The sequence below is a fragment of the Vigna unguiculata genome, chromosome 3 (assembly GCF_037176805.1).
Source record: "Vigna unguiculata cultivar grain cowpea cultivar isolate G323 ecotype 2 chromosome 3, ASM3717680v1, whole genome shotgun sequence".
NCBI classification, from domain to species: domain Eukaryota; kingdom Viridiplantae; phylum Streptophyta; class Magnoliopsida; order Fabales; family Fabaceae; genus Vigna; species Vigna unguiculata.
The window spans coordinates 6,406,364-6,431,596 of record NC_140794.1 but is presented as its reverse complement, the minus strand read 5'-3'; the positions used below and the strand labels follow the sequence as shown (position 1 = coordinate 6,431,596).

General features: G+C 32.3%; 3 protein-coding genes and 1 non-coding gene across 6 annotated transcripts; 3 read left to right on the top strand and 1 right to left on the bottom strand.

The window, feature by feature from the left end:
* Positions 1-396: 396 nt before the first annotated feature.
* TRNAY-GUA (transfer RNA tyrosine (anticodon GUA)) lies at positions 397-487 on the top strand. Its single transcript is given in 2 exon segments — positions 397-433; positions 452-487. It is a non-coding gene; the product is annotated as a tRNA-Tyr (tRNA).
* A 101-nt stretch (positions 488-588) lies between these two features.
* LOC114178871 (uncharacterized) lies at positions 589-2,044 on the top strand. The gene is made up of 2 exons (XM_028064995.2): positions 589-1,501; positions 1,680-2,044. Exons 1-2 carry the CDS (start codon positions 628-630, stop codon positions 1,730-1,732), a joined length of 927 nt encoding a protein of 308 aa, XP_027920796.1. The 5' UTR covers positions 589-627; the 3' UTR covers positions 1,733-2,044.
* A 456-nt stretch (positions 2,045-2,500) lies between these two features.
* Positions 2,501-4,573, bottom strand: LOC114176609 (alpha/beta-Hydrolases superfamily protein). Its single transcript, XM_028061695.2, has 4 exons — positions 3,843-4,573; positions 3,220-3,312; positions 3,077-3,144; positions 2,501-2,969 (listed from the first exon to the last, which is right to left on the bottom strand). The coding sequence occupies exons 1-4, from the start codon at positions 4,464-4,466 to the stop codon at positions 2,807-2,809; spliced, it is 948 nt and encodes a 315-aa protein (XP_027917496.2). The 5' UTR covers positions 4,467-4,573; the 3' UTR covers positions 2,501-2,806.
* Positions 4,574-14,205: 9,632 nt separating this feature from the next.
* On the top strand, positions 14,206-22,890 carry LOC114176977 (putative LRR receptor-like serine/threonine-protein kinase At5g10290). 3 transcript variants are annotated; one of them, XM_028062182.2, is made up of 12 exons: positions 14,206-14,413; positions 15,539-15,672; positions 15,937-16,069; positions 16,215-16,286; positions 16,910-17,053; positions 17,171-17,242; positions 17,341-17,406; positions 19,983-20,044; positions 20,152-20,295; positions 20,615-20,956; positions 21,650-22,044; positions 22,369-22,890. In XM_028062182.2, exons 2-12 carry the CDS (start codon positions 15,591-15,593, stop codon positions 22,681-22,683), a joined length of 1,827 nt encoding a protein of 608 aa, XP_027917983.1. In that variant the 5' UTR covers positions 14,206-14,413; positions 15,539-15,590; the 3' UTR covers positions 22,684-22,890. The 3 variants fall into 3 exon arrangements, with proteins under 3 accessions (XP_027917983.1, XP_027917982.1, XP_027917984.1); XM_028062181.2 differs by lacking the exon at positions 14,206-14,413 and adding an exon at positions 14,441-14,597; XM_028062183.2 differs by lacking the exon at positions 14,206-14,413 and adding an exon at positions 14,595-14,728.
* Positions 22,891-25,233: the final 2,343 nt, after the last annotated feature.

The window sequence follows — 25,233 nt, the reverse complement described above, 5'->3', positions numbered from 1 at the left end:
AAACATAAGAATTGCTCATTTTTTATGACAATAATAAGAATAAAAAAATATAATTACAAAAATTCAAATGTTAGGAAGATTATTAAATGAAAATTGTTATTAAAATTATAAAAAAATAATACAGGAAAAAAATATAAAATAAATAATTTTATTGTTTTATAATATTATGATTATACAATAGAAACGCCTCAATAAAATTAATTTTGTAGTGATAATTAGATCAATAAAGTTAAAATTAGTTATTTATATGCGAATAAAATCCATAACAGAATATATACACAAAAGCTATTAATATATATACTATATATTTTAAATTTCTCTAGTTAATTTCTTTTTCTATACAGATTTCGAAAGGACCAAACATTCTTAAACTTTGGACTCGAGGTATATCAACAACCGACCTTAGCTCAGTTGGTAGAGCGGAGGACTGTAGTTGGTATTTCAAGCTGAAATCCTTAGGTCGCTGGTTCGAATCCGGCAGGTCGGATTTTTTTCTCATAAATTTTCTTTTATTCTATAATTTTTTTTTACGGAACATTTTTTTATATGAAAAAAAAGGTATAAAGTAAAAAAATACATGTGAAGAGGCTTAAGCTAAGGTAGTGGCATTGATTCTGTGATGAAAGCATGGCAGCACCACTACCATCTTCTCTTCTTCTCGCTCTCACCTTTCTCTCCATCAACATATTCCCATCGGCACCAGCCACAGCATGCCGCGACACGTGCGGCTCCACTCAGGTGAAGTTCCCCTTCGGCACCGGTCCAGGTTGCGGCTCCCCTCTTTTCAGCCCTTACATAACCTGCGCCTCCAACGGCACCGGCGACCAACTCTTTCTCAAAACGCACTCCGCCGTCACCTACCCTATCACCTCCATCTCCTACGCCACCTCCACCCTCACTCTCGCCCCGTCCTCCATGTCCAGCTGCTCCGCCATGCACCCCGCCACCACAAGCTTCACCCTCGACTGGACCTCCCCCTTCCAGCTGGCCTCCACCACCTTCCTCCTCCTCTCCTGCCACCCCTCCCTCTCCCTCTCCTCCCCCCTCTGCGACCCATCCTTCGACTACCTCTGCGCCACCCTCTACACTTGCCCCGCCGTCGCCTCCCTCGGCCTCCCTCTCTTCCCTCCCACCAACTCCTGCTGCGTCTATTCCCCCGCCAACCTCGACGCCAACGGCCAGCTCGACCTCAAAGCCATGCAGTGTGGGGCCTATGCTTCTGTAGTGTCGCTCGGCGACACCCCCACTGACCCCTCGCGCTGGGTGTATGGGGTGGCGTTGAAGTTCTCCTACGGCGGGGCCTTGGATAATAACTTGGTCACCACCAAGTGTAGTGGCTGCGAGAATAGCGGCGGAGTGTGCGGGTTTTCGGAGCCTGGGAATGGCTTCCTCTGTGTCTGTAAAGGAGGCTATAACACCACCTTCGATTGCTCCTCCGCTTACAACCAGAACCAAGACTACCTCTGGGACTCTGCTTCTTCTTACCCCTTCTTCTTCTTATGTAAGTTCTTTTTCCTTTGTACCTAATCAGTTTTTGGTCAAGCTTTGTTATTTACGATACTTCAATGTTGTAATTTGGGTGAAACAAAATGTATTGTCTTGCATGGAAAACATGTGTTTACAGTTGTAATTATAAGACATGTATCGTTAATGTTGTGTTCTTTGTGAATGTTTGGCAGCTTGGTTTGGTTGGAGTTCCGTTTTGGCTGGGATCATTTTGAGCTTAGTGTGATGAGCATTCGGGGGAGCCGTTCACTTCAGAATATCGTCAAAACTTTTTAATTAGTAAAAGCTGCTTTAGGAAAGTTATGTTTAAACAAATGGAATAAAGGTTATTCCGCATCCATTCCTCCTACACTGTAGTCTTTGTGGGTTTTTTTTATTTATTTTTTTTCTCTGTTAAAATAGTTTATGATCAAAGAAAAGAGCACTCGCTAATTCATTCCTAGTTTCTGTGGATAATTTTGCAACTACAATTCGGCTACTTTAGTAAGGTGTAGGTAACATTTATATATTTTAAGTGTAGGTAAGTATTCCATTCTTACATTATTTACTATTTATTTTTTATTTTTTTACTTCCTGACTTGAACCTATAAAAAGAATGGGTAAGCATGTGCATAAAGGAGGCCACAGGCCCAAAAAAGGATGGGGAAGAATACGGAGGCCCAAGGCCCAAAATGGTTCTTTATCAACCCACCATTCGCTTTATTCCTTGCTTCTTCTCTTTTAAACTGTCAAATACGACAGTTACTAATTACTGCGTGTTTACATATCAGTTTCCTTCTAAGTCATTGTCCATTCCTTAACTTTATGGTGAGTATGGTTTCAAGAAAAAACATCTCACATAAAAATAAAAAAAAATTGGGATTAATAGAAGCATTTTTATTTTTCCTTTGTTTATATATCTTTTCTTTCCGTTCAAGATTGTTGTTCCACTGGTTTCTAGTGGAACCAAACAACGCGATAATCCTTAAAAAAAGGGAAATATTCGCTTGAGATGTTTGATTCAAACACTGTTTGAAATACACACACCAAGTCATGATATTATCATGCAATCCCAGCCGAGTTTCCTTGGAAGATGTTCTCTCAAAACTATTTTCTGACATTCCTTTAAATAAGCAACAGATGCACTGTTTCTATTCTCTCTGTAAGGAACCAGTTTCACAACTATCCCCTTTCAGTCCTGCCCGAGAAAAAAAATACCACATGACTGATAATAGCGTACAAACAAATCAATACACAAGCATATCTACAATGCTGAAATCAAATCTAAATGTCTGTAGTGTGACATCTTTCTATTTTTCTGCTAATCCACATGGCGATCATTACTGTGGTTTTTTTGCACAGTTGGAGCTGTGGAATCAATGAGGAAGGATCTTATATGCTTGTACATATCATTGGCCTTCTCTACATTCACGGCATGTCCTGCATTCTTAATAACCACTAGTTCTGCATTCTCTCCCAGATGCCTAAAACCAGATGTGAAGTTAAAACAATCGTGTAAGTGTAAATTGGAGAGACATTTTCAAGACAAAATTAACAATGTCACAAAACGAAAGGTGAATTGGAGAGAGACCTTTTCAGTCTGTGAGCTAGTTCTATTGGGAATACCATGTCCTTTTCTCCCCAGATTATTAGCGTAGGCTGCATCATAAAAAACTTATGTCATTTAGTGAAACCAACCCATAATGTAAAGTCTGAAAAAGGAAAAGAAAAAACCTGGGTTATCCTAGGAAGATTAGACAGTTTTCTATCCTTGTACAATGCTTCGATCAGTTCTTTCCTCTCTTGCACATTTTCAGTGCACATCACCTGCATGTAACAAACTTCAGTAAATTGGCAATTGGCACTCCCATGCTTGTGCAAGCAATCAGAACTTTGGGTAATTTCTCACTGTGGAATAATCGAGAACGGTTCAAATCAAGTAGAAACGACAAATTTTATTAAAATATGCATACTTTTTCATACTTGGACGTTTTTCTCAATACGAGAGGACAATGGTGTTGTGAAGAAGAGAGCATCCAAATGGACCAACAGAGAACACACACGCGGGCATAACTTTTGTTCAATTAAAACGACAACTGAAAAAGAAGTAAACGCTTCTCTGATCCAATTGTCAAAAAATCAAACCTTCTACTCATTTCTCTCATCTTTCGAATTTTTATTTTTTTTCTGTTTATCTCGACCTAAACATTAAATAAATCGTCTCTACCAGGGGTGACCCACCACCATCGAATTGTAACAGAGCATGATGTAATTAGGAACAAGTGTACCAAACAATTTTAAAGTAAACCAACAAAACAAAAAATGAATTGAAATTCAGGGCAGCGCGTGGTACTCACGTTGATGTAATCAGTGAGAAAGCAAGTGGGCGTGACTTTAGAGGGCTTGACGAACGCGAGGCGCAGAAGCTGCCTCAATTTTTCCGGCGTCTGAGGCAGCAAGATTTCGGCAGCCTCGTCGACGCTCTTCACCTGAAACAGTCCTTCATCCAAGTCCTTCTCTTCGAAACACACCCCAGCGCAGCACAGCACCACCTTCTCCACGCGCTCAGGGAACTGCGCGGCGAGGCTGTAGGCGACGAAGCCGCCGTAGCTGATCCCGACTACGCTGCTTGTCCGAACGCCTTGGACCTGGAGGAGGGCGGCCACGCACTGGGCCTGGAAGGCCTCGGTGCGGTCGGGGCGGGTGGTGTGAGAGTCCCCGAAGAAGAGGAGGTCCGGGACGTAGACGTTGAAGCGGCGCGTGAGTTGGGGGAGGAAGTCGTTCCACTGCCACATTGCGTTGGCGCCGAAGCCGTGGAGGAGGACGAGGTTGGGCCTGGAGTCTTTGTGGGCCTTGGGGGCCCAGCAGTGCATGATGGTGCCTTGGCCCAGATCCGTGGTGGCGGATTTGAGGCCGGCGTTGGAGAAGGAGAAGCGGAAGCAGCGGTCGCGCGTGGCGGTGAAGCTGATACACCCCGCCATGGTGTGTTGGTTAATGATTGGTTAATTGATCGAAGATGAAGCAAAGGAGTGTACTTTCAGAGTAGAAGACGCAGACACAACAGTCACACACGCACACACAAGTGAATGTGTCAGAGACAAAAGTCTCTTATATTATATTATTAATAATAAAAGGCCAAAAAATAATTATATATAGATTAAAGAAAACAAGTTGGAGAATTTTTTTTATCAGCTTTACATTAAAAGAAAAATGTTTCTAATCTTTGGTCCATAAATCTAAAGAAATTTTTGTATTGGATCTTTTTGTCCATAAAATTGCTACAGATTGTTCTTCTTTTAGCAGATTTAAGTTCTTACAAACTGAGCATAAATACTTTTGGTAGAAAAAAAAAACAAGATATATATTTCTTTTTTACTTTTTAAAACTTGATATCCTTAAATAAATTTTTGTAACAAAAATGGATAAAACAACGTGCTAAAAAAATATATCAAAATGATAATCGGTCGTACCTTTTATCAAATATTTCATACCAATCGGTCATTACTGAACAATAAAAATATAGAAAATGTAATTTTCATTATCATTTTACTATATTATATACATTATTTTTTTTAAAAGCATATTAATAATTAATAATTCCCTGTGGACGTAACTTTTGTGAATTTGTTTCTTAACTAATTTTTCTTTTATCAAAATTAAAGAATGAAAAAGAGACAAATTTCGAATGAGTGGACTCTCAATAGAAAAATACATTAATAATGAACGCGTACCAAAATTATTTAAATACTTATATTTATATTATTTAACGTTGTAGATGAAATTAGTATTGGTCTACTGAATTAAGAAAAAAAAAACAGCGGAAACAATTTTAGTTTCTAAATATTAAATTTAAAAAACTAAGATGATTTTTTTTAAAAAATAGTCTTATTTAGATAGTAAATATACATAAATTTTTTTAAAAAGTAATAGTTTTTTTTTTTATCACAAACATATAATCCAAGACAAAATAAAGTAATGCAATCTTCTTTGTTGTGGTTGGAATTGATTCAGGAAAAAACCAATGAAATTGTATATAATTGAAATAGTTTTTTTTTTTTTTTACTTAAACATCAAATTATATATGATCTTATTCTAAAACTTCTACAAGAGTTTGTATTTACGAATTTGGTGGAAAAAAAATTGTTAGATCAACATAAATATTTTATCAATTAAAATGGAAAATGTCCCGAATATTGACATTTAATGGTATTAAATATTTCACATGATATTATTGTAATCGGTTGTTTTTGAAAATTACATAATTGATGTTGTATTAGTTTTAATTGATTGTGTAAGAGAAAATACAATATTTTGTATGTTATGTTATGCTTATATAGTTGATGTGTTTAGAGATTCTGGTTAAATTATGTGAGACATTTTGGACGAAGATGAATGCAACCAACAAATCATTTATGTTTTGCATATTTATAGAATTTCGAATTTATTCAGAGCTTTATGACATGTAAATATTTATTATTAAATAATTTATATAAAGATTTCATATATATCAAAACCATTTTCAAAAGAAGCACTCCATGTGGTGAATTTCTTCTTCTTCTTCTTCTTTTTTCAGTGGTAAATCCAAATATGACCTAATACGCAATCAAAATTTTTATGCTAACTTTGGTATGAATATTATCATGTTAGTTAGCATGGTTAACCTAACGCTACAAACAAACATTCACTGCTCAAGTCAATGCAACTTTTTTTGTTTCTTTTTTGAAAAATCGCATTGAAGCATTTAATTTAAACAACTATTAATATTATGTATAAAATGCACCAACAGTAAAAATGAAACAAACATACTCAACTATAAAAAATTGTAGAAAAAAAAAAGAAATACATGTTTATATTGACATGTTTTTTTTTTTCAGGAAAAAGAAAGAAAAATAATATATAGTGCTGGCAGATTGGGCTCGGAAGGGGTGTGCATTTTAGGCTCAGTGAAGGAAAAAAAAAAATATTACACATTCTTATCATTGACACCCTTGAAGTTCACTAATAAACCACCTTCTTCATTTTGTTTCCAAATATACCCTCGTCTGAAAATTAGGAGATAAAAAAAAACCATGTGGGTAAAAATGATAAATATTAAGGAATCACTTATAATTGTACATCAGAAGTTAAAGTTAAAGACGATAATAATCTCAAAGATTCTTGTTTTGTTTTTTTTAAGTTGTTGAGGGATTATTACCATAGCTACAAACTTTATAAAGAGATAGTGAATTAGAAAAAGTTCTATTAGGGGTTGGTTCATTAAAATCAGGGGTGCAAATAGCGTCTCCCCCAATTTTAACAACATATGGGCCTAACACCCTGAAAGGGGGGAAAATCAATCAAACTAATTATGTTAACATCTCTTTTAAACAAGTAATACTGCTAACTTATTAATTTAACTTATTAAAATTCAACACTAGTCTATTAATTTATTCTTGCACTATCGTATTCACTTTTTTCTTCTCTTCTAATTCATGTTAACTATCAACTAATTATATAATTGATTTCTACTTTTCTTTACGTATACAATAAGTCCTAAACTTTTGTCAACAGCCTTTTCTACTAATTACTGTAAAATTATTATTTAACATACGCTCATATCTATGGGCTATTTAAATTTATAATATTTTACAAACCAATTAATACAATTTATTTATTTAGCTCGTTAAAATATATTATAAAAAAATACAACTATTAAAACCATCAATAAAGATATAACAATGTTTTGAAGACTAAAATGAAATTTTGTTGATTCTGAAACATTGGAGATTAAATACATTAGTCATTTAAATATAGTTTTGTTTTTTCTCTTTCAAAGATGAGAATTTGGCAATGATTAAAATGTAGGGTAATAGGGCAATAGGCATAGAATTCTAGCTCTGCCAAATTTTGTCTGCTTGTCTGCCAAATCAACATGATGAGGGATGCATGAGTAGCATAGTTTGTTAGCATAGTGCATGCATGCATGGGCATTGCTATTCCTATTATGAAGTCAATGCTTTCAACCTTCAATCTAAATCCTTATCACCACTCAATTTAATAAATTAAATTATATATGTGTATTTCTGAAATATTTAATTCAACCCTACTCTTCTTTCTTTATACAAATATATATATATATATATATATATATATATATATATATATTGGAATGATGAAAATAACATGTCTTGAAAAGTCTCACATCACCTAGGACAACTAAGAAAATAAGTGTTAATAATTATATAATGGACTCTAAGTCTATGATATTTCTTTTCCTGAGTCAAAGACATTTCAAGTTTATATTTGACCAATTTTATTTGTCTATATGTTTATTTTATTTCTCTATTAATAAAATGATTCTTTAATATTTTTTCCAACAATATATATATATATATATATATATATATATATGATAATTACCTAGTCAACATATCACCCTTATCTAACAGTAGCCAAACAGTGTTTAGATATCAACACACCTTCCATAAAGTAATTTTAATGTGGCTCATTCCCCTTCACCAAATGCCAAATAAAAAATAAATTAAATTATAAGTACTATGATACTATGATACTGTTTGTCTAGCTTTTTAATTAAATTTAAAATTTTATTTTAGAAACACTTGTTCATGTTCAATAACAAATTTGATTGTAGAAATTACTAAAACAAATTTAGACTAGAATTTAAAATGCATAGTCAACTTGTAAAAAGGAAAGTTACCTCACACAAATGCTTTTTTGTTTAGGACACCTCCTTCGCACAGCAGCAATGATGCAATGTGAAGGCTTCTCAATGTGATGACACTTTTTTCCAACAATGAAGGTTAAACAAATGATAATGAAGAAGAGATAACAAGAGAATGAAAACAAGAAGAGGTGCAAAAGAGAATAAAAAGATCTAGAAGAAGGAAAGATGACACATATGAATTAAAAGTTATATTATAGTGGTTCTACACAATAATCGATGTAGTATTGTGTTTTTAAATTAAAAATAACATATTAATTTTTTTTAAGAGATATTACTAGTTAAACCTAACAATTGATATAATATGATTTTCAATATTTATGAAATTGTCACTGTACAATTTATTACATTTCTTCTTAATGAACTGACATAATATTTTTTTATATTTCTATTTTATACTAGTGATTTCAGTTTTAAAAAATTAAAAGGGAGATAAGTATGAAAGGTGCAAAGTTTCGCGAGTCTATTCAATACATTTATATTTCAAAAGTAAAAGTTTAGATGTTATTCTAGTAGTATGATGTTTGAACCTTAGCAAACTAATTTTATTTATCTTAAAGATTTATTTTGACAACCTTTGTGATAAGATATGATATTTTTCAAGAGTATATTCTTATGAAAACTAGTTTACCTTAATTTTTTGTGTATCTCTTATTTTTTTTTTCTTTTTATGATGATCACATATCAAATACAAGAACAATAATAAGAATTAATGGTGATAGTAGCACCAAAGTTAGAATGAGACAATGAAGTATTAGTATATGAATATCTTAGATAGTTGAACTTAGTGTTTTGGAGAACTTTATTAAGTTCTTACTTAATATTTTGAAGTACTTACGATTTATTTTAGGTTTAATTACTCGGATGGTACCCACTTTGGTACAAGTATGTCAATCTGGTACTCGCTTTTAAAAAAGTGTCAATTGCATCCTAACTTTTGAAAAAGTACTTCAATTAGATCCTTCTCGGACGGAGTTGATTAACGTCGTTAGTCAACGTGCCATGTGTCAATCTGTGGTTTTTTAATTTATTTTTTGTTTTTTTTATTTTTTTTAATTTTTCGAAAAAAAATTAAAAATGCCACGTATCAGGTCCCCGCGTGTGACACGTGGCATTGTTAGTGCCACGTGGCATTGCAATGCCATATGTCCGTGTCATTATCATATGTCATTGTGTTGATTTCGATTTAGTCCTCATATATGTCTTTTTGTTTCAATTTGGTACCCACTTATGTATATCTGATTCAATCTTAACCTAATTTTTTCTAATAATTAAAATCCATCTTTTATAAAATTAAAAGTAATTAAGTATAAAAATTTTACAAAAATTAAGTATTTGATATTTATATTAAAATTTAGTGGTAAAAGTCATTTTATTAAGTCATTTTTAATAAAAAAGATTAGTATAACATTTAGACAGATAGAAATTTTGGTTTAAAATTAGTAAGAGGCAATATTGTTCTATTTTGGGTTAAAAAAATAATAATTAACAAAACATGAGTACTTAATAAAAAAATAATTAATAAAGTAATATGTTAAAAAGTCATTTTTAATAAAAAAATATTAGTAAAACATTTTATACAAATAATATTTATACTTAATTAGTTTTAATCTTAAAAAAATGAATTACAAAAATATTTTACTTATTAAAAAAATTGGGACAAAATTGAATTAGATATACATAAGTGGATACCAAATTGAAACAAAAAGACATATATAGGGACTAAATCGAAATCAACACAATGAAATCTGATAGTGACACTGACACTTGGGATTGCAATGCCACGTGGCACTGACAATGCCACGTGTCACACAAGGATCTGACACATGGCATTTTTATTTTTATTTTCAAAAAATTTAAAAAAATCAAAAAAATATTAAAAAAATAAAAAAAAATCAAAAAACCACAGACTGACACGTGGCACGTTGACTAACGACATTAGTCAACTTCGTCTGAAAGAGACCTAATTGAAGCACTTTTTCAAAAGTTGGGATACAATTGACACTTTTTTAAAAACGGGTACCAGATTGGCACACTTGTACCAAAGTGAGTATCATCCGAGTAATTAAACCTTTGTTTTAACTTTAATTCTTGAAATACAATATTAGCTGGTTTAAGGATGGTATCTTTAATAAACTCATTTAGAATTTTAGAATTACTTGAGGATTAATAATGTATAATTGTTCAGCAAAGTAAGTTGTTACATAATAGTCTCATCGCTTAAATATGCATTCTTTTTTGAAAGGTTTGTTAAAGAATAAATTTGGGACACAAATTTTAAACCCAAAACAAATAATATCTGACATGTGACGATTGATCTAAGGATATTATGTCAATTGATTGACTTTAAATTGAATACATATTAAATTTCTACTAATTTTGATATACAATAATGTTCAATAAGTTGTTTTTGAATGAAGTAAGTTATGCCTAATTTGATTTTGTTATACTTACACTAATCATTCTTAAAGCATCTTTAATTTAAATTTTGTTATACTTTTTAATGATATATTTTATAGATTATATCAAATTTCAGTGAATAACGTTTTAAAAAATATATTTGAGATTTAAAAAAAATTACGAATTATATATATTTTTTATTTTTAAACTATTTTTAATATACTATATTCCCACCAAATAATATTAGAATATTATACTAATACACATTCTATAAAATATGTAATAGTTTAACTCAAGAATATTTTTTTAAAATAATTGAAGAAAAAAAAATTATCTAAACCAAACATTAAATTACGTTGGACAACACAGCTCATCAATTTGTATCGTATAATTACAATATGAGAAAAAAACATTTTTTAAGATTTGGATTAGATCTTTTAGGTAACAAAGCAGCACAGTGGGACCCTTTTTGGTTGTCGATGAACTACAAAACTATTGTTATTTCACGATCACATGATTCCATGGCATGACCATGTATTTGTGATCAAACTCACATTATTACTTTTCAATTTGATAAATACAACAATAATTGCTCACAATAACACACCAAAACCGTCACGGATTATTCCATAATGCTTTTTTCTTTCCAGCTGTTTGCTTCTTATTTACCTTTTAAATTTTATTATAATTAATTCAAACTTTTCAGTTTATATTATTTTTCTACCTGACATGATATATCTTCAAGACTTAATAAGGTATAACTATGTTTATAACTATAGTAAAGTATAATATAATCAAACTTTAGAATATCTTATAAGAGCACACTCCTATGTATTTTTATTGTTGTTACTTAACTCAATATATAGCAATGTATTTAATTACAATAAATGATTTGGTTTAGATACATTTTCTTTTCTTTTCAATTTGAGATCTGAATAAAAATCGACAAATCAAGGAAAAATAGATAAAAATGTGATCTTCATCATTTTGTAATAGTTTTTTTTTTTTAGAATGGTTCAATGGTTAAACACTATTATTATATATTACATCTAAAACTAGTTGCAAATTAAATAATTTAGTATATTGATCCCGTAATTTGGCGTGATTTTTTTTAGTTTAAATAACTTACAAATTTGTAAGATGATTAATTTGTATTAATATAGTAAGCTTAGATTTTGAAAAATATTTGAATCCAATTATGTTGATATTGAATTAAATTAAATTGTAAGAAAATGAATTGAATAATTATACTATTTTAGTTTTTTAAAACTGAATTGATATTATAACTAAAACTTATTTATAACTGAGTGGAAAAGATATTCCAAAACAAAATATTTATTTATAATAATTCAAATCATTTAAACATCATTTTTTTAAACACTATAATTTAATTCAATCCACTTATAGTTCAATCCAGTCTATTTAAATAATCATGCAATTCATTCCACCTTATTAAATTACTCTGAAAATCTAATTCAATGTTAAAATAATTTAGATCAACTGTATTTTTATTTTATCCAATCCTAATTAAAATGAGGTAGAATATTTCAGATTATTAAAAAGTCTCGAGTCTTAATTACTTTTCATGTAAACAAAACCAAAAATATATCTCTTATGCAATATTTTAAAATTCTGACAGACAATTAAATTAATATAGTGAACAATAATAATTATATTACTTGAGATTTTAAATTATTAAAAAACTATGTTTATGGGCTAAGTAATAATAATAATAATAATAACACATACATAAATTAATGTTTTTATGTGTGGATACACACGTGTTATAATGTAGAATGTTTTTCTTTATATTGAACTTTGTGTAATCACGTGGTTTGTTTGTTCACTTTTGCTGAAAATAACAAGTGGAACACAACGCATGATTCTCCTTCATTTCCTACAACAATTCTTTCCTTCAATTTTTAGCACCTCACACTTTATCGTTTTCTTGCTTTCTTTTTCAATCATAAAACCTGCATTTTCAATTTTACACATAACATTTTATTCTTCCAACATCATTGAATCTCACTTATAATATAGCTTCTATAATATAAGAAAATAATAAAATAAAATAATAATGAAATTTAAAATGTTAATGACATATTAATGCTATAAATTATAATTAGCTACAATAGAAATAAAATCAATTAATGAGTAATTGACCTATGTCTCATTCTTGACTTCCAGCGTATTGATCTGTTACACGAAGTTGACCTAAGTAATTTGCACTTATTTTATAATCCGATAATAGGTTATTGTTCATCAATTGATAAAATTATTGATGGAGAATCACACAAGAATAAACATGTCAACAAAAACAAATTATAAGAATAAAGATATTTGAAAAATGCTTTCAAAAATTCAAATTTTAGTTCATATAGTTTTCTTTGAAAAATATTACTTCATTTGTGTTATTTTATGACATTTTTAACTTACAAAGTAAAACATGCTAATTGTGAGGAGAAAGGAAAATGTGTGAAAAGAAGACTACTAAAAAGATAGACCCAGCGCAAAAATTAGTCACAAAAGGACTAGCTTTTTTTTTAAAAAAAAAACTTTAGAATAATTAAATAATGTAACTAAAATTATTCCAAACATAAATTAAATAATGTTCATTGACATGAATATACTTCAGCCATTAATTCCTTTTATATTATTACCCAGTAGAGTTAAACTAGATTCTAAAATAAATAAAACAACAAAACGTGACTTGAAGCTTTAAAGCATCAAAAGTTAAAAGTTTTAGTCATTAAATATTTTACTTTAATTTTATAAAAAATTCAAATTAACTAATAATACCTTTCATCATCAAATTAACATTAACAACAAATCATAAATATATCAGAACCAATATTCTAAACTAATCTTCCTCTCTTTACAAATATTTGTCTTAGTTGTCGGAACGAATTTATATTATAAACGAACTCACTTTTCTGCTTTATTTATTTTAGTGAAAATTTTCAGAAAACATTAAAATTTAAAATAGAAATTCAATGATTCTGTCATTAATGATGATCATAGATAACCTACTAAGATTATAAAATATAAAAATGTTAGGAGTTAAAGAGTGGTTGGATAAGATTATGAATAGTAGTCTCTTTTAAGACAAGAATAAACGGTTTGACTAGATTCTACACGGAATTCATTTTATTCCCTACTATTACAACATTAATTAATCTCTTACAGCAAAAGAACCTAGTATCATAATCTTCTTAAAGCATTAATTTTTAATTAGCAGAGAAGATTACATGGATAGGAAGGAACATGGGGGCGTGAGACAAGTGGAATTAATTAAGAGGGTGAAATTTTCAAAGCATTGGAAAGGAGTCAGCAAGAGACACAACACAACACTAAGTGCAGTGATAGAGAGAACCAATAATGATGCAACTTGCTTTTCTTTTACATTCTTATTAAACTATTTATCAAGTGTTAGGATCCAACGTTTATTTTTTAATACAAAATTATAGTTATTAGTTAAATCGTAATCTTTTTACTTAAAAGTATAATTATTTAAACATTATAATTCGATTCGGTGATCCAATTTATTTAATTTCTGTTTCAAGATAATTGATTGATGCCAATTCATTAAATTGTGTTGTGCTGTGTGGTGTGTGAGGGCGAGTGTGAGACAGATAGTCAAGTGTAGTAAAGTAAAGTAGTGGAAGAAGTAGGAAAAGGGGAAAAGTGAATTATTAGGAAGGTTTGGCTCAAAGAGAAAGAACACATAAGAAATAAGGGATAGAAGGTTCTGTTCCAGATTTGGTGTCACACTGTGGGTTTCGCCCATTCTGCCAGCTATGTATTAATGTATATATCTCTCACTCTCTTCTTTTTTTTTTCTTCTGTTTTGTTCAGTTACTTGTCTTTCTCTTTCACCATACTTTTGAGGCTTCGCCACTACTCAACTTTCCCTTTCGCTAACAAACTTTCCTTCTATTCTCTTCTCACCAAGTGCAACTTCACCGTCCATGACCTAGTACCGGCTACTCCGGTACCTGATTCCGATTTTCAGTTTCTCTTTTTCTGATTCTGTCTCTTTTTCTGAGTTTTGTTGCTTCTTCTGCTTTTGCGCAAGCCTTTTGTTCTTTACGCATTTTTTTGTCCCTTTGCGCGCACGCTTTGGTCGGTGCCTACTCGATTTCATTTTCTCCCTACTCTTCTGTTCGCTGATTTTTCCGCTGTCTGATTGAACTTTCTGGATTTTTTTTTTCTATCGAGTGATTTTGTTTGGTCTGGTCCCGATTACATCAGTGTTTTTGTTGCTGTGGCTTTTGTTTGTTTTAATTTATTTTTTATGAAAAAATCATGCCCGGTTCTTTAAATGGGACTTTGGTGATTTTAATTATTTGTGTATTTTTCTTTTTAATTACCAGGTCACTTAATTGGTTGTGTCGAGTCTGTTGTGTTTCTGCATTTTCTGAGTAGGTGAAATTTTAGTGCTTAGCAATTGAGCCATATTTGTATTTTTGATTCCTTTGGATGAACTTGTGATTGAAAAGTGTTAATTAACAACTAGATTGGATGTCATGTTAAGAGTGATTGCTTTTCTAGATCTTTTCTTTTTCATTTTATAGGGTGAGATCCGTGAGTAGTGAAACAGATAGTTTGGCTGTGGCTATCTAGGTCTGCACAGTTTGAGTTGCTATAAGACCTGGTGTATGTACAGAACAGAAATAAATGTAAAGGTTATGTCCCTTAGAATTAAACACAAAATAAATTTCCTTGTCCTGTTACCCATTTTTGCATGGCTAGGATAAATACTCCTCTTATTTCCAAAAGCTGGCTTAACTTTTCTTGGTTGATCGTAAATACTTTGTTCTGCAATAATTCTGTTTTCATCACTAGTAGTTTGTTCTGTACTGTTAATCATTTTTGCATTACTGTTGTTTTCCAATTTTCACAGCTTAATGTTTTGATGATTCTGCTTTGCAGAGATGGAGGTTGCTTCTATGCTAATTGATTCTCACGGACATTGTGTCAGTGGATGATGCCAGTAGAAATGGGCTTCTTATTTGTGTTATTGCTATTGGGTTGCTTATGTTCTTTTGTGTTTCCTGACACGCAAGGTATACTCTTCTGTTCTTATGGTACTCAAGCAACAAGGTGCTGTATGTAAAAGTTAACTGCTATGCTTATACACATGAATTTCTTTTATGTCAATAAAATAACTTTTCAACTTTAATTTCCAATTTATTTCTAAGGAATAAATACATAAATACAGCTATTTATTGGCAGAATTTAATGGTTGCCTCTTATTTTTCCAAAACTGCCGTTGTTTTGGACTTTTGGTCGAGGAACTAGTCAATATGTAATGTTCTTGTTCATTTCAGGAGATGCACTATATGCATTGAAGGTGTCACTGAATGCTTCAGCTCACCAGCTTACTGACTGGAATCAAAATCAAGTTAATCCTTGTACTTGGTCACGTGTTTACTGTGACTCCAACAACAATGTCGTGCAAGTGTAAGATATTTTCTGTTGTCGTTTTCTTTTAATTATTTGATTTGCTGAAGATGTTGAGTATCATTATTCATTGTTGAAATTATATATTTCACATTTTTGTATCTTTAATTTTTTGTTTTCTGTATATAAAATTGCTTCGTTGCAGATCACTGGCATATATGGGATTCACAGGATTCTTGACCCCAAGAATAGGAGTACTAAAATATGTTACAGCCCTGTAAGGATTTCTATCACAGAAAGGACCCACACAATCTTGGTCAACTCCATAATACTAAAAATAATTTTGGCATTCTACTCTCTCAATTTTCTATAATGGATAACTTGTTAGATAACTTCAGCTTGTTGGTTATTAAAAACCATGTGTGCATATTCCCTCCTTTTTACTGGCTAGCCTTATCATTCTTGAATTGTTTGCATTCTAGTATTACAATGTGAAATTATATATACACACGTCACCATTATTTTATGTTGCTATATAAGATTGGAGTTATTTTCTATGCATCTGATGAACTGTAGTCATTATCTGCAGTGAATGTTGTGACTTTGATGCATACTATTGCTAAGTATTGATAATTTTGATATATTTTTTCATTATGATTAATTTTCTTATTTTAAAAGAAGTTATTGATGCCCTCTAGTGAAGTAGTTCACGAGTTTACTCTTGCTGCATAAAACATTCACCTTTCAGTAGTGGAGGCGTGTGTCAATGAAGTTGTTCATGCTTTTGTTTTATTACATGTTTTCATGGGAATGGTTTTTTCTTTTAAAATATTTACCATTAACAACTAAAGGAAAAATTTAAATGTAAGAATTGATGTATGTATATTATACATGTATTAGTTCTTTGCAAGGGAATGGCATCACTGGCAGCATACCGAAAGAGATAGGAAACATGACAAGCTTGTGCAGGTTGGATTTGGAAAGCAATAAATTAACTGGAGAAATACCTTCTTCCCTTGGTAATCTTAAAGTGCTTCAGTTCTTGTAAGTATGACATTCTTTTTGCTAGGTTCTTTGGATATATGATGCGTCTTCTTAGGCCTCATTATGTATTCTTTTGTGTAATTTTTATAAGTGTCTGTTTATTTGTCCTGCAACCAGAACATTGAGTCAAAACAATCTTAGTGGGACTATTCCTGAATCACTTGCCACTCTTCCAAAATTGATCAATGTGTATGTGCAATTATGTTTTCTAGAACTTTGCTGTTTCTTTTAAAGTATATTTCATTACTTTAGTATCTGATCGATTATTCTAACTTCTCTTTTTGCAGTATGCTAGATTCAAATAATCTGAATGGCAAAATCCCAGAGCGGTTATTTGAGGTTTCTAAATACAAGTATGGATGATAAAACCACAAAATTAGTGTATGATGCATTTAAATTGCCAATTGAACTTGTCTTTCTAACCCTGACTGCTAGGACAGTGTGCTCACATGCAACACTTGGTGAAATACATCCAAAGTGTCCAGAGATATAGAATTTCATTTAACAATTACTGACATAATCGAATCAAACAGTGATAGTGATTCTATATAATGTGGTTAATTAAGCAATAAAACAGTAAGGGAAAACTATGAGCAGAACAATCTATATAGTATTATGGAAATTTGGAATTTTTGGAATTTCATCATAACATGAGAAAAAGCTGAAACAAGAAGCTGTCAGCTCCGACACAAAAGAAACGAAAATTTCAGAAATAAAACAGAATGTCAGAGAATATTCCAGAAGTGCCAAGAGAGAAGGAGATAAATTACATCATCCACTCCTTTTCCATTTTGCAATTCCCCTTTTATATTACTTGGTCCTCCACATGAAATCTTTCAGTGCAGAATAGACTATTTCTTTTCCTTCCATTTTTGTTTACCTCCCTCTTTGCTATGTGTCCATTGGGTCCCACAATCCCCACTTGCTCACTACCTGCAGCTGCTTCTATTTCTGGAGCCTCTTTTACTCCCTTCATAACATTTCTCCCCTAATGGAAATCAACCTTGTCCTCAAGGTTGGAGTTAGGATACCCAATTTGCAAAGTGAGCACATCTTCCCAAGTAGCCTTAGAGATATCCAACTCTTCCCATTGATCAAGTACTTGAGGTATATGTTGATCCCCGTGCAAAATTACTCTGGATTGTACCGCTTAGGGCATTACAATCCGGAGTTATCAACCGGACCAAGCTCATAGGTTAGATGTGGTAGAGGCAGGTATTGTTGCCAACACTCTCCTTTGTATGGTTTCAATAAAGAAACATGAAAAACTGGGTGGATATTCGCTCTAGAGGGGCAATGATAATTTTTAAGCAACAGGTCCAATCCTTTGTATTACCGGAAAAGGACCAAAATAATGAAGGTCAAACTTCTGGTTTTTGCGAAGAGCCATTGAATGCTGCCAGTATGGTTGGAGTTTAACTAGCACAAGGTCGCCCACTTGGAATCCCACATGAACTTCTTTTTGATACTTCATCGGATTTTGTGCTTTCATCAAATTATGCTTAGGACATAACAATGTCTGATCATGATGTAGCAACATTTCTTGCAATGGAGGTGTTCAGGGGCATCACCCAACTATTTAGGAAGATTAGGAGTGTCTATCCCATAAATAGCTTCAAATTGTTTAATGCCAATACCAGTTTGGAAGCATCTTAAACTGGTATTATACCAATATTTTGTCCATGACAACTTCTTACTCCAGCCCTTTGGATCATCAACTGTGAAGCATCTTAAATACATCTCCAAACATCTTATCTATTAAGAGCTTTGGACTAATCATTAAATCGTGGATGGTAGGCAGTACTCATATCTAAGATGGTGCCACTTATTTTAAAAAAGGTTGCTGCCAAAATTTACTTGTAAAGACTTTGTCATATGATTCTATTGACTTTGGTACCCCAAGGAACTTCACAATGGATTTCATAAATACCTCAACTACTTGCTTGCTTGAATAATCTGCTTTTAAGTGTGGAAAAATGCAAGTATTTAGAGAGGCAATCCTTCGCAACCATGATCACTGTGAAGCCATAAGATGGGGGTAGACAAACAATAAAATCCCTGGCCAAATATGTTGTGAGGGATAGGGAGGGGTTATAGCAATCCAGCGGTTAAAGTATTGGATGATTTAGCTAGTTGGCAAATTGTTGGTCATAAGATTTCATATCTTGGTGCATACCCCGTTCAGTAGCAACCCTTGTTGATGTGTTCAACACCCGAGTGGCCACCTATTGATCAGCTGTGGAACTCCTGCAAGATAGTTTGAATCAAGGGATGTTGGGCTGCTACCACAAGTATCTATTTCCACAACAATAATCGATTTTAATGCTATAATGAGGACTTGGGGGTTGCCTGCATTGCATAGTCTTATAATATCTAAGCTTTTGACCAGAAGCCACAACATCGTTGAATGACAGGTGTTGGGGTGTTTTATATTCTTATTATTAGGCTTTGGCTATTCTAAAATAGCTTAGGTTTTTTCTTGAAAACCTAGAACTGTTGTTGTATCTTTTAACATACCTTGTCATATATAAGCCTTTTGATCCTGAAGAATAGACAAAACTTTGTGCAGTGATATTTTCTGCAACAAGTTGATTTAAAATGAGAATAAAGGAGTAGTGAGGATTGAACTCTCAACCACTTGGTCAAAGTGGATCAAATACGATGTTGAGGAACTCACATTATAAGTGTAGCAAATGGGAGCAATAATGATAAAAAAAAATGCTTAACTTTATTCTTTGGTTATGTAGTTAAATATAAATTTGAAAATGTTTTTGTTCCCCCTTTTATCTGATGGGACCATATGGCATGCTGTGAGCTTGGAATCCTCGGATAGAATATTATTTTAATTTATGTACTTGAGATGCTTTGCCATTTTTAAAATAATATTTACCATTACATTTTACTCTTTTAATTGTGCTCATTATTGCAGTTTCACTGGAAATAATTTGGATTGTGGTCATCGACTTTGCGAATCTGATAATGCAGACCAAGGTTACTTTATTTGAACGTTTATTTCATCCTTTTGATGTGCATGTTATCTCTTCCTCTTCCTCACTCCCTCTCGACAAGCTGAATACTAATTTGTCCACTCTTGTCAGGTTCATCACATAAATCAAAAACTGGCCTCGTTGTTGGAATTGTTATAGCGTTAGTTGTTGTCCTTTTCCTTGGTGGTCTTCTGTTCTTTTGGTGCAAGCGTAGACACAAGGGCTACAGGCGTGAAGTTTTTGTAGATGTTGCAGGTTTTAGTTTCTTTTTTAGATTGCAAATGTTATTGTATTAGGCTTCTCCTAAACGAAATGGTCCTTAAAACTAAACATTGGAATATTTCCATCCATCTTTATTACCCTAAACCTTTCATGTTAAGTGGATGTGGGATATGATCATATTTCGGCTTAATCTTTTTACTGTGAATGCATGTTAAAATAAAGTAATAGCTACATTAAAAATGAGTTGGTGTGAACTTTCTCCTTTTTAAAAATTACAAATTTCTGATGCTAACTATAAAATACTGTGTGTGTGTGTATTCTATATTCTGATCATTTTTGTTTTTTTTATCAGGGGAAGTTGATCGGCGAATTGCATTTGGTCAGCTAAAACGATTTGCATGGAGAGAATTACAGATAGCTACAGACAACTTTAGTGAGAAGAATGTTTTAGGACAGGGAGGCTTTGGAAAGGTTTATAAAGGTGTTCTTGCTGATAACACAAAAGTTGCTGTCAAAAGGTTAACTGATTACGAAAGTCCCGGGGGAGATGCAGCTTTCCAGCGTGAGGTTGAGATGATAAGTGTAGCTGTGCATAGGAACCTGTTACGGTTGATTGGGTTTTGTACTACCCCGACTGAGCGCCTCTTGGTTTATCCCTTTATGCAGAACTTGAGTGTTGCCTATCGTCTTCGAGGTAACAAGTTACAAAGCATTTTTTGCATCACTGGTATTCTAGGCATTCAATTTGAATTTCTACAAAAAAGAAAGTATTATTTACTTCTGTAACTGGAGTTGTATGGCCATTGAGTTGAGATTTCATATTGTTGAATATCATGACGATAAGTTCTTATTTTGTTTCAGTCATATTATGGTTTTAAACTTATTAGAAAATAACTGGGTGAGCTTAGCTTTCAAATATTTAAAGTACACACTTGAGGATATATGCCAACCATTTTTAGGATTTATTCTATCCTGACTTGACATCTGACCGGATCACGTCCTAATTTTAGTTTTGCGGTACACATTTCCTAAACCAATCTATTTCTCATGTTGGTTTGACTCTTGAACTCTTTCTTTGTGGTCTGTTCAAAAGAAAAATACTGTTTTAAATTACTTTTATGTGAGGGACTTAAAAATAAAACAAGATATGAAAAGTGTCAATGGGTGTTTCATCACTAGCACTGCCATCGCGCTGACTGCTGCTATTTTAAATAGAGCTTTATAACCTTTGCACATAAATAACATCGACATTAAATGATTAATGATTTAAATATGATTTTTGTATACTTTGTTTAATGTGTTTGGGTAGGTTGGATTTCCATATTTTGTTGTGTATAAAATCTGGCATCTTTACTGGTGATGGTTTACCAAGTAAATACTGATGCAGAACTCAAACCTGGTGAACCTGTTCTGGACTGGCCTACCAGAAAACGAGTGGCCCTGGGAACGGCACGAGGCTTAGAATATCTTCATGAGCATTGCAATCCTAAGATTATTCATCGTGATGTGAAGGCAGCTAATGTATTACTAGATGAAGATTTTGAAGCTGTTGTTGGTGATTTTGGCTTGGCAAAGTTAGTTGATGTTCGGAAAACCAACGTGACAACTCAAGTTCGTGGGACGATGGGCCACATAGCTCCAGAATATCTGTCCACTGGAAAGTCTTCGGAAAGGACTGACGTTTTCGGTTATGGGATTATGCTCTTGGAGCTTGTTACTGGCCAACGAGCAATTGACTTTTCACGATTAGAAGAGGAAGATGATGTGCTGTTACTTGACCATGTAAGATCACTTTCTAACATCATGGCCTCCTTATTTGTTGTGTTTTTTTGGTTTGTTTCTTGTTTGTGTTTCGCATGCTTTATATCTTTTGTGACTCTTGGGTGATTTCGTGAGTGGTGGTGTTCAAGAATCAGTCGGTCACAGTGTGCGTTATGTATATGATAATGTTGATGAAGAAAAGCTGAACTACAATGTTTTTTTAGCGTTCTGCCATAACTTATATGTTGCTTGTGGTCATCATTATACAAAAACCTAAATGCACCATTATTGCTGTACTTGTTGGTTAGCTGATTACTGTTTTTACTGTATTTTTGTGTTCCACAGGTTAAGAAATTAGAACGGGAGAAAAGACTAGACGCCATTGTTGATCGCAACCTAAATAAAAATTACAACCTACTAGAGGTAGAAATGATGATACAAGTTGCGTTACTCTGTACGCAAGCAACACCGGAGGACCGTCCACCAATGTCTGAGGTTGTGAGAATGCTTGAAGGAGAAGGGTTGGCTGAAAGGTGGGAGGAATGGCAGCACGTGGAGGTCAATCGGAGGCAAGAATACGAGAGATTGCAAAGAAGATTTGATTGGGGAGAAGATTCCGTCTATAACCAAGATGCCATTGAGTTGTCTGGTGGGAGATGAGATTATCTATAAATTTAAAACATTTATGTTGTATGTTGTACCTAAATATCCTTTTTTGATAGGTTAAGCTTGATTAGGAATGTGATTTTTCTTGTTTTCCAACTGTAAAGAAAGGGGGAAAATAGTTGTAAAATTTTGATGTTCCAAGGAACTTGCTTTTTGTTTCTGGATAACTAAGGAATTTATTAGAAAAATCTGTTGGTGTGATCTGCTGTTGCCCCATTACATTACATTACATTACATTACACACAGTAATCTGCTGTTGCCCCATTACATTACAGGGTACCTAACAACTACAACATTATAGTGCAGCTTGTTAAACAGTGATCTGGCACTTGTGTGTGTTCGATTGGACTTTAAAACTTGCAAACAACGTTATGATGAGAGAAGACACAAAAACTTGTTTCTCGTTTTGGTGTTTTGAGTAGTGCAAATGTTGGATGCTGTTAGAATCTCAATGCTCGTAGTGCTGTAACAGATTTTTCTAGTAGATAGGCATTATTATATTTTAGTTTAGTGTGCATTTGCATTACGATGTATCAGGGATCTCGGACCCTATAAATTTGTTTTTTCATCATTTTTCTACTTCACTTCCATGTTTTCTTCATATGAATTATTTTTATCTAGAAATATGTTTTGGTATACATATACTTCGAAATGCATATAATTCAGAAAAATTCACTTCAAAAATTAAAAAAAAAAAAAACTGAATTGAATTAATTTAGATATAGGGTTTTTTTAAGCAAACTAAATTATAATATATGAAATTGTAAAATTTACTCTAAAATTTAGAATAATTCAATATGTTTCAATTCCCTACTATCATATTACACTTTAACTCAATTTATCTAAAGCATTACACATTTCAATTTAGTTCTATTGAATAACTTTTATAAGTATAATTTAATTTATTCCTTTTTACTTATAGCATTATTATAAAAAATTTGATAACATTTTCGCTCTAATTGCTATTTTTACTCTACTATCTAAAACGCTACTTCTTTTTTAATTAGATAAGGGTAAATAGATACCATTCCATTTAGAGGGACAGAAAATCATTCCATTGATGATACAGGTCTAGTTATATTAAGAGAAAAATGTTTGTCATTCTACTTATTCAAAATCACCATGAAAACACAACTCTACCAAGATCTAATACCAATGTTCTACCAAAATTTCATGCTCATCGTGAACCACGAGTGCATGCTCTTACAAGTGCTCGCAGCCTTGATTTTATTGACCTGATGCATTTTCTCTTCCTCTTTTCCCCACCCTTATCTACCTCTTCTTGATGATCTATGAAGTTCAGAAAATGTTCTTCATTGCAGTAATCTTCAGCCAGCAAATGGGGTGGTGGATTCTGCTCACAATCTCTGAGCTCCCATTCCTCAATATCCATGGCCACTTGGATACTACTTGCACCTGCCATTGCCAAAGCTTCTAAAGAAATCAACATTGTGTGCACTACAGCAATTTGCTGTGCCTCATGTTGCAGAAAGAGATGTTATGTGCACAGCAACTTATATAGATAATCAAGAACTTTGTACCCTCACATTTCACGTGGCTTTATATAAAATTGGAATGACGTGTGGAATCAACAAGTTTGATTATGTTGATGAATCACATGACATGAATATACGGATGATGATTGAGGAGGGTATAGCTATTACATGTCAATGGAGACTGATTCAAAGATGAACTTGACATTTGAGTTTTGGGCAGCTATCATGAAGATCTCGAGAGTGTAACACTGTTACCATTGAGAATAGTTTTGAATACGGAAGTCTGAATTAATGTCCAAAATTATGATAATTTTTTGTTGGCGTGTGTTTCTGATATAAACAAGCTCACAGGTATATTGTTTTCTGAGTCATTTGGGTAGTTGTTGCCTTTGACACTCAACTTTCATCTCATCAACACCATCTTCCTTTATATGCTTTCTGATTCTTCCTTTCTCCTTTTCACATAAGGTAAACGATTTTGATTAGACGAGAGAAATATAAAGAAATAATAAATATTCAAATGAAGGAAAATATTTACGATTATCCTTTCTAAAATAAGAAACTGACTTTTTGTTCTTTGTATGAGTGGATCTATGACAACTTTTTTTTTTTCTTTCTAAAGCAGAGTTATTTTATGCATACTTAATTTTGAGACATGAACAACCAGACAAAAAGAAAAACGTATAATAAAAATCATAAATATAAATGAATTGTTACAAAAATGTTATTTTTTTAAGGGAAAATGTATCCTTATACTTCATTTTGTTCATCTTTTATTTACCTTATTTCCCCTTATTTATTCACGCATAAAAATATTATATGTACAAATGTATCATCACACGCGGATTAACCGCATTCTGAAGAAAAAAAAACTAAACAGTATTTTTTATCATCACATATTATAAAATCACAAAGTTTAAATAAATATATCACTCCATACATTTTTCATATAACATGTATTCATAATTAATCACATCTTCTAATTATAATATAATATATTTTAGACTCAATTCCATAATGTATGTATTAAGTCAAGTTGGTGATGATG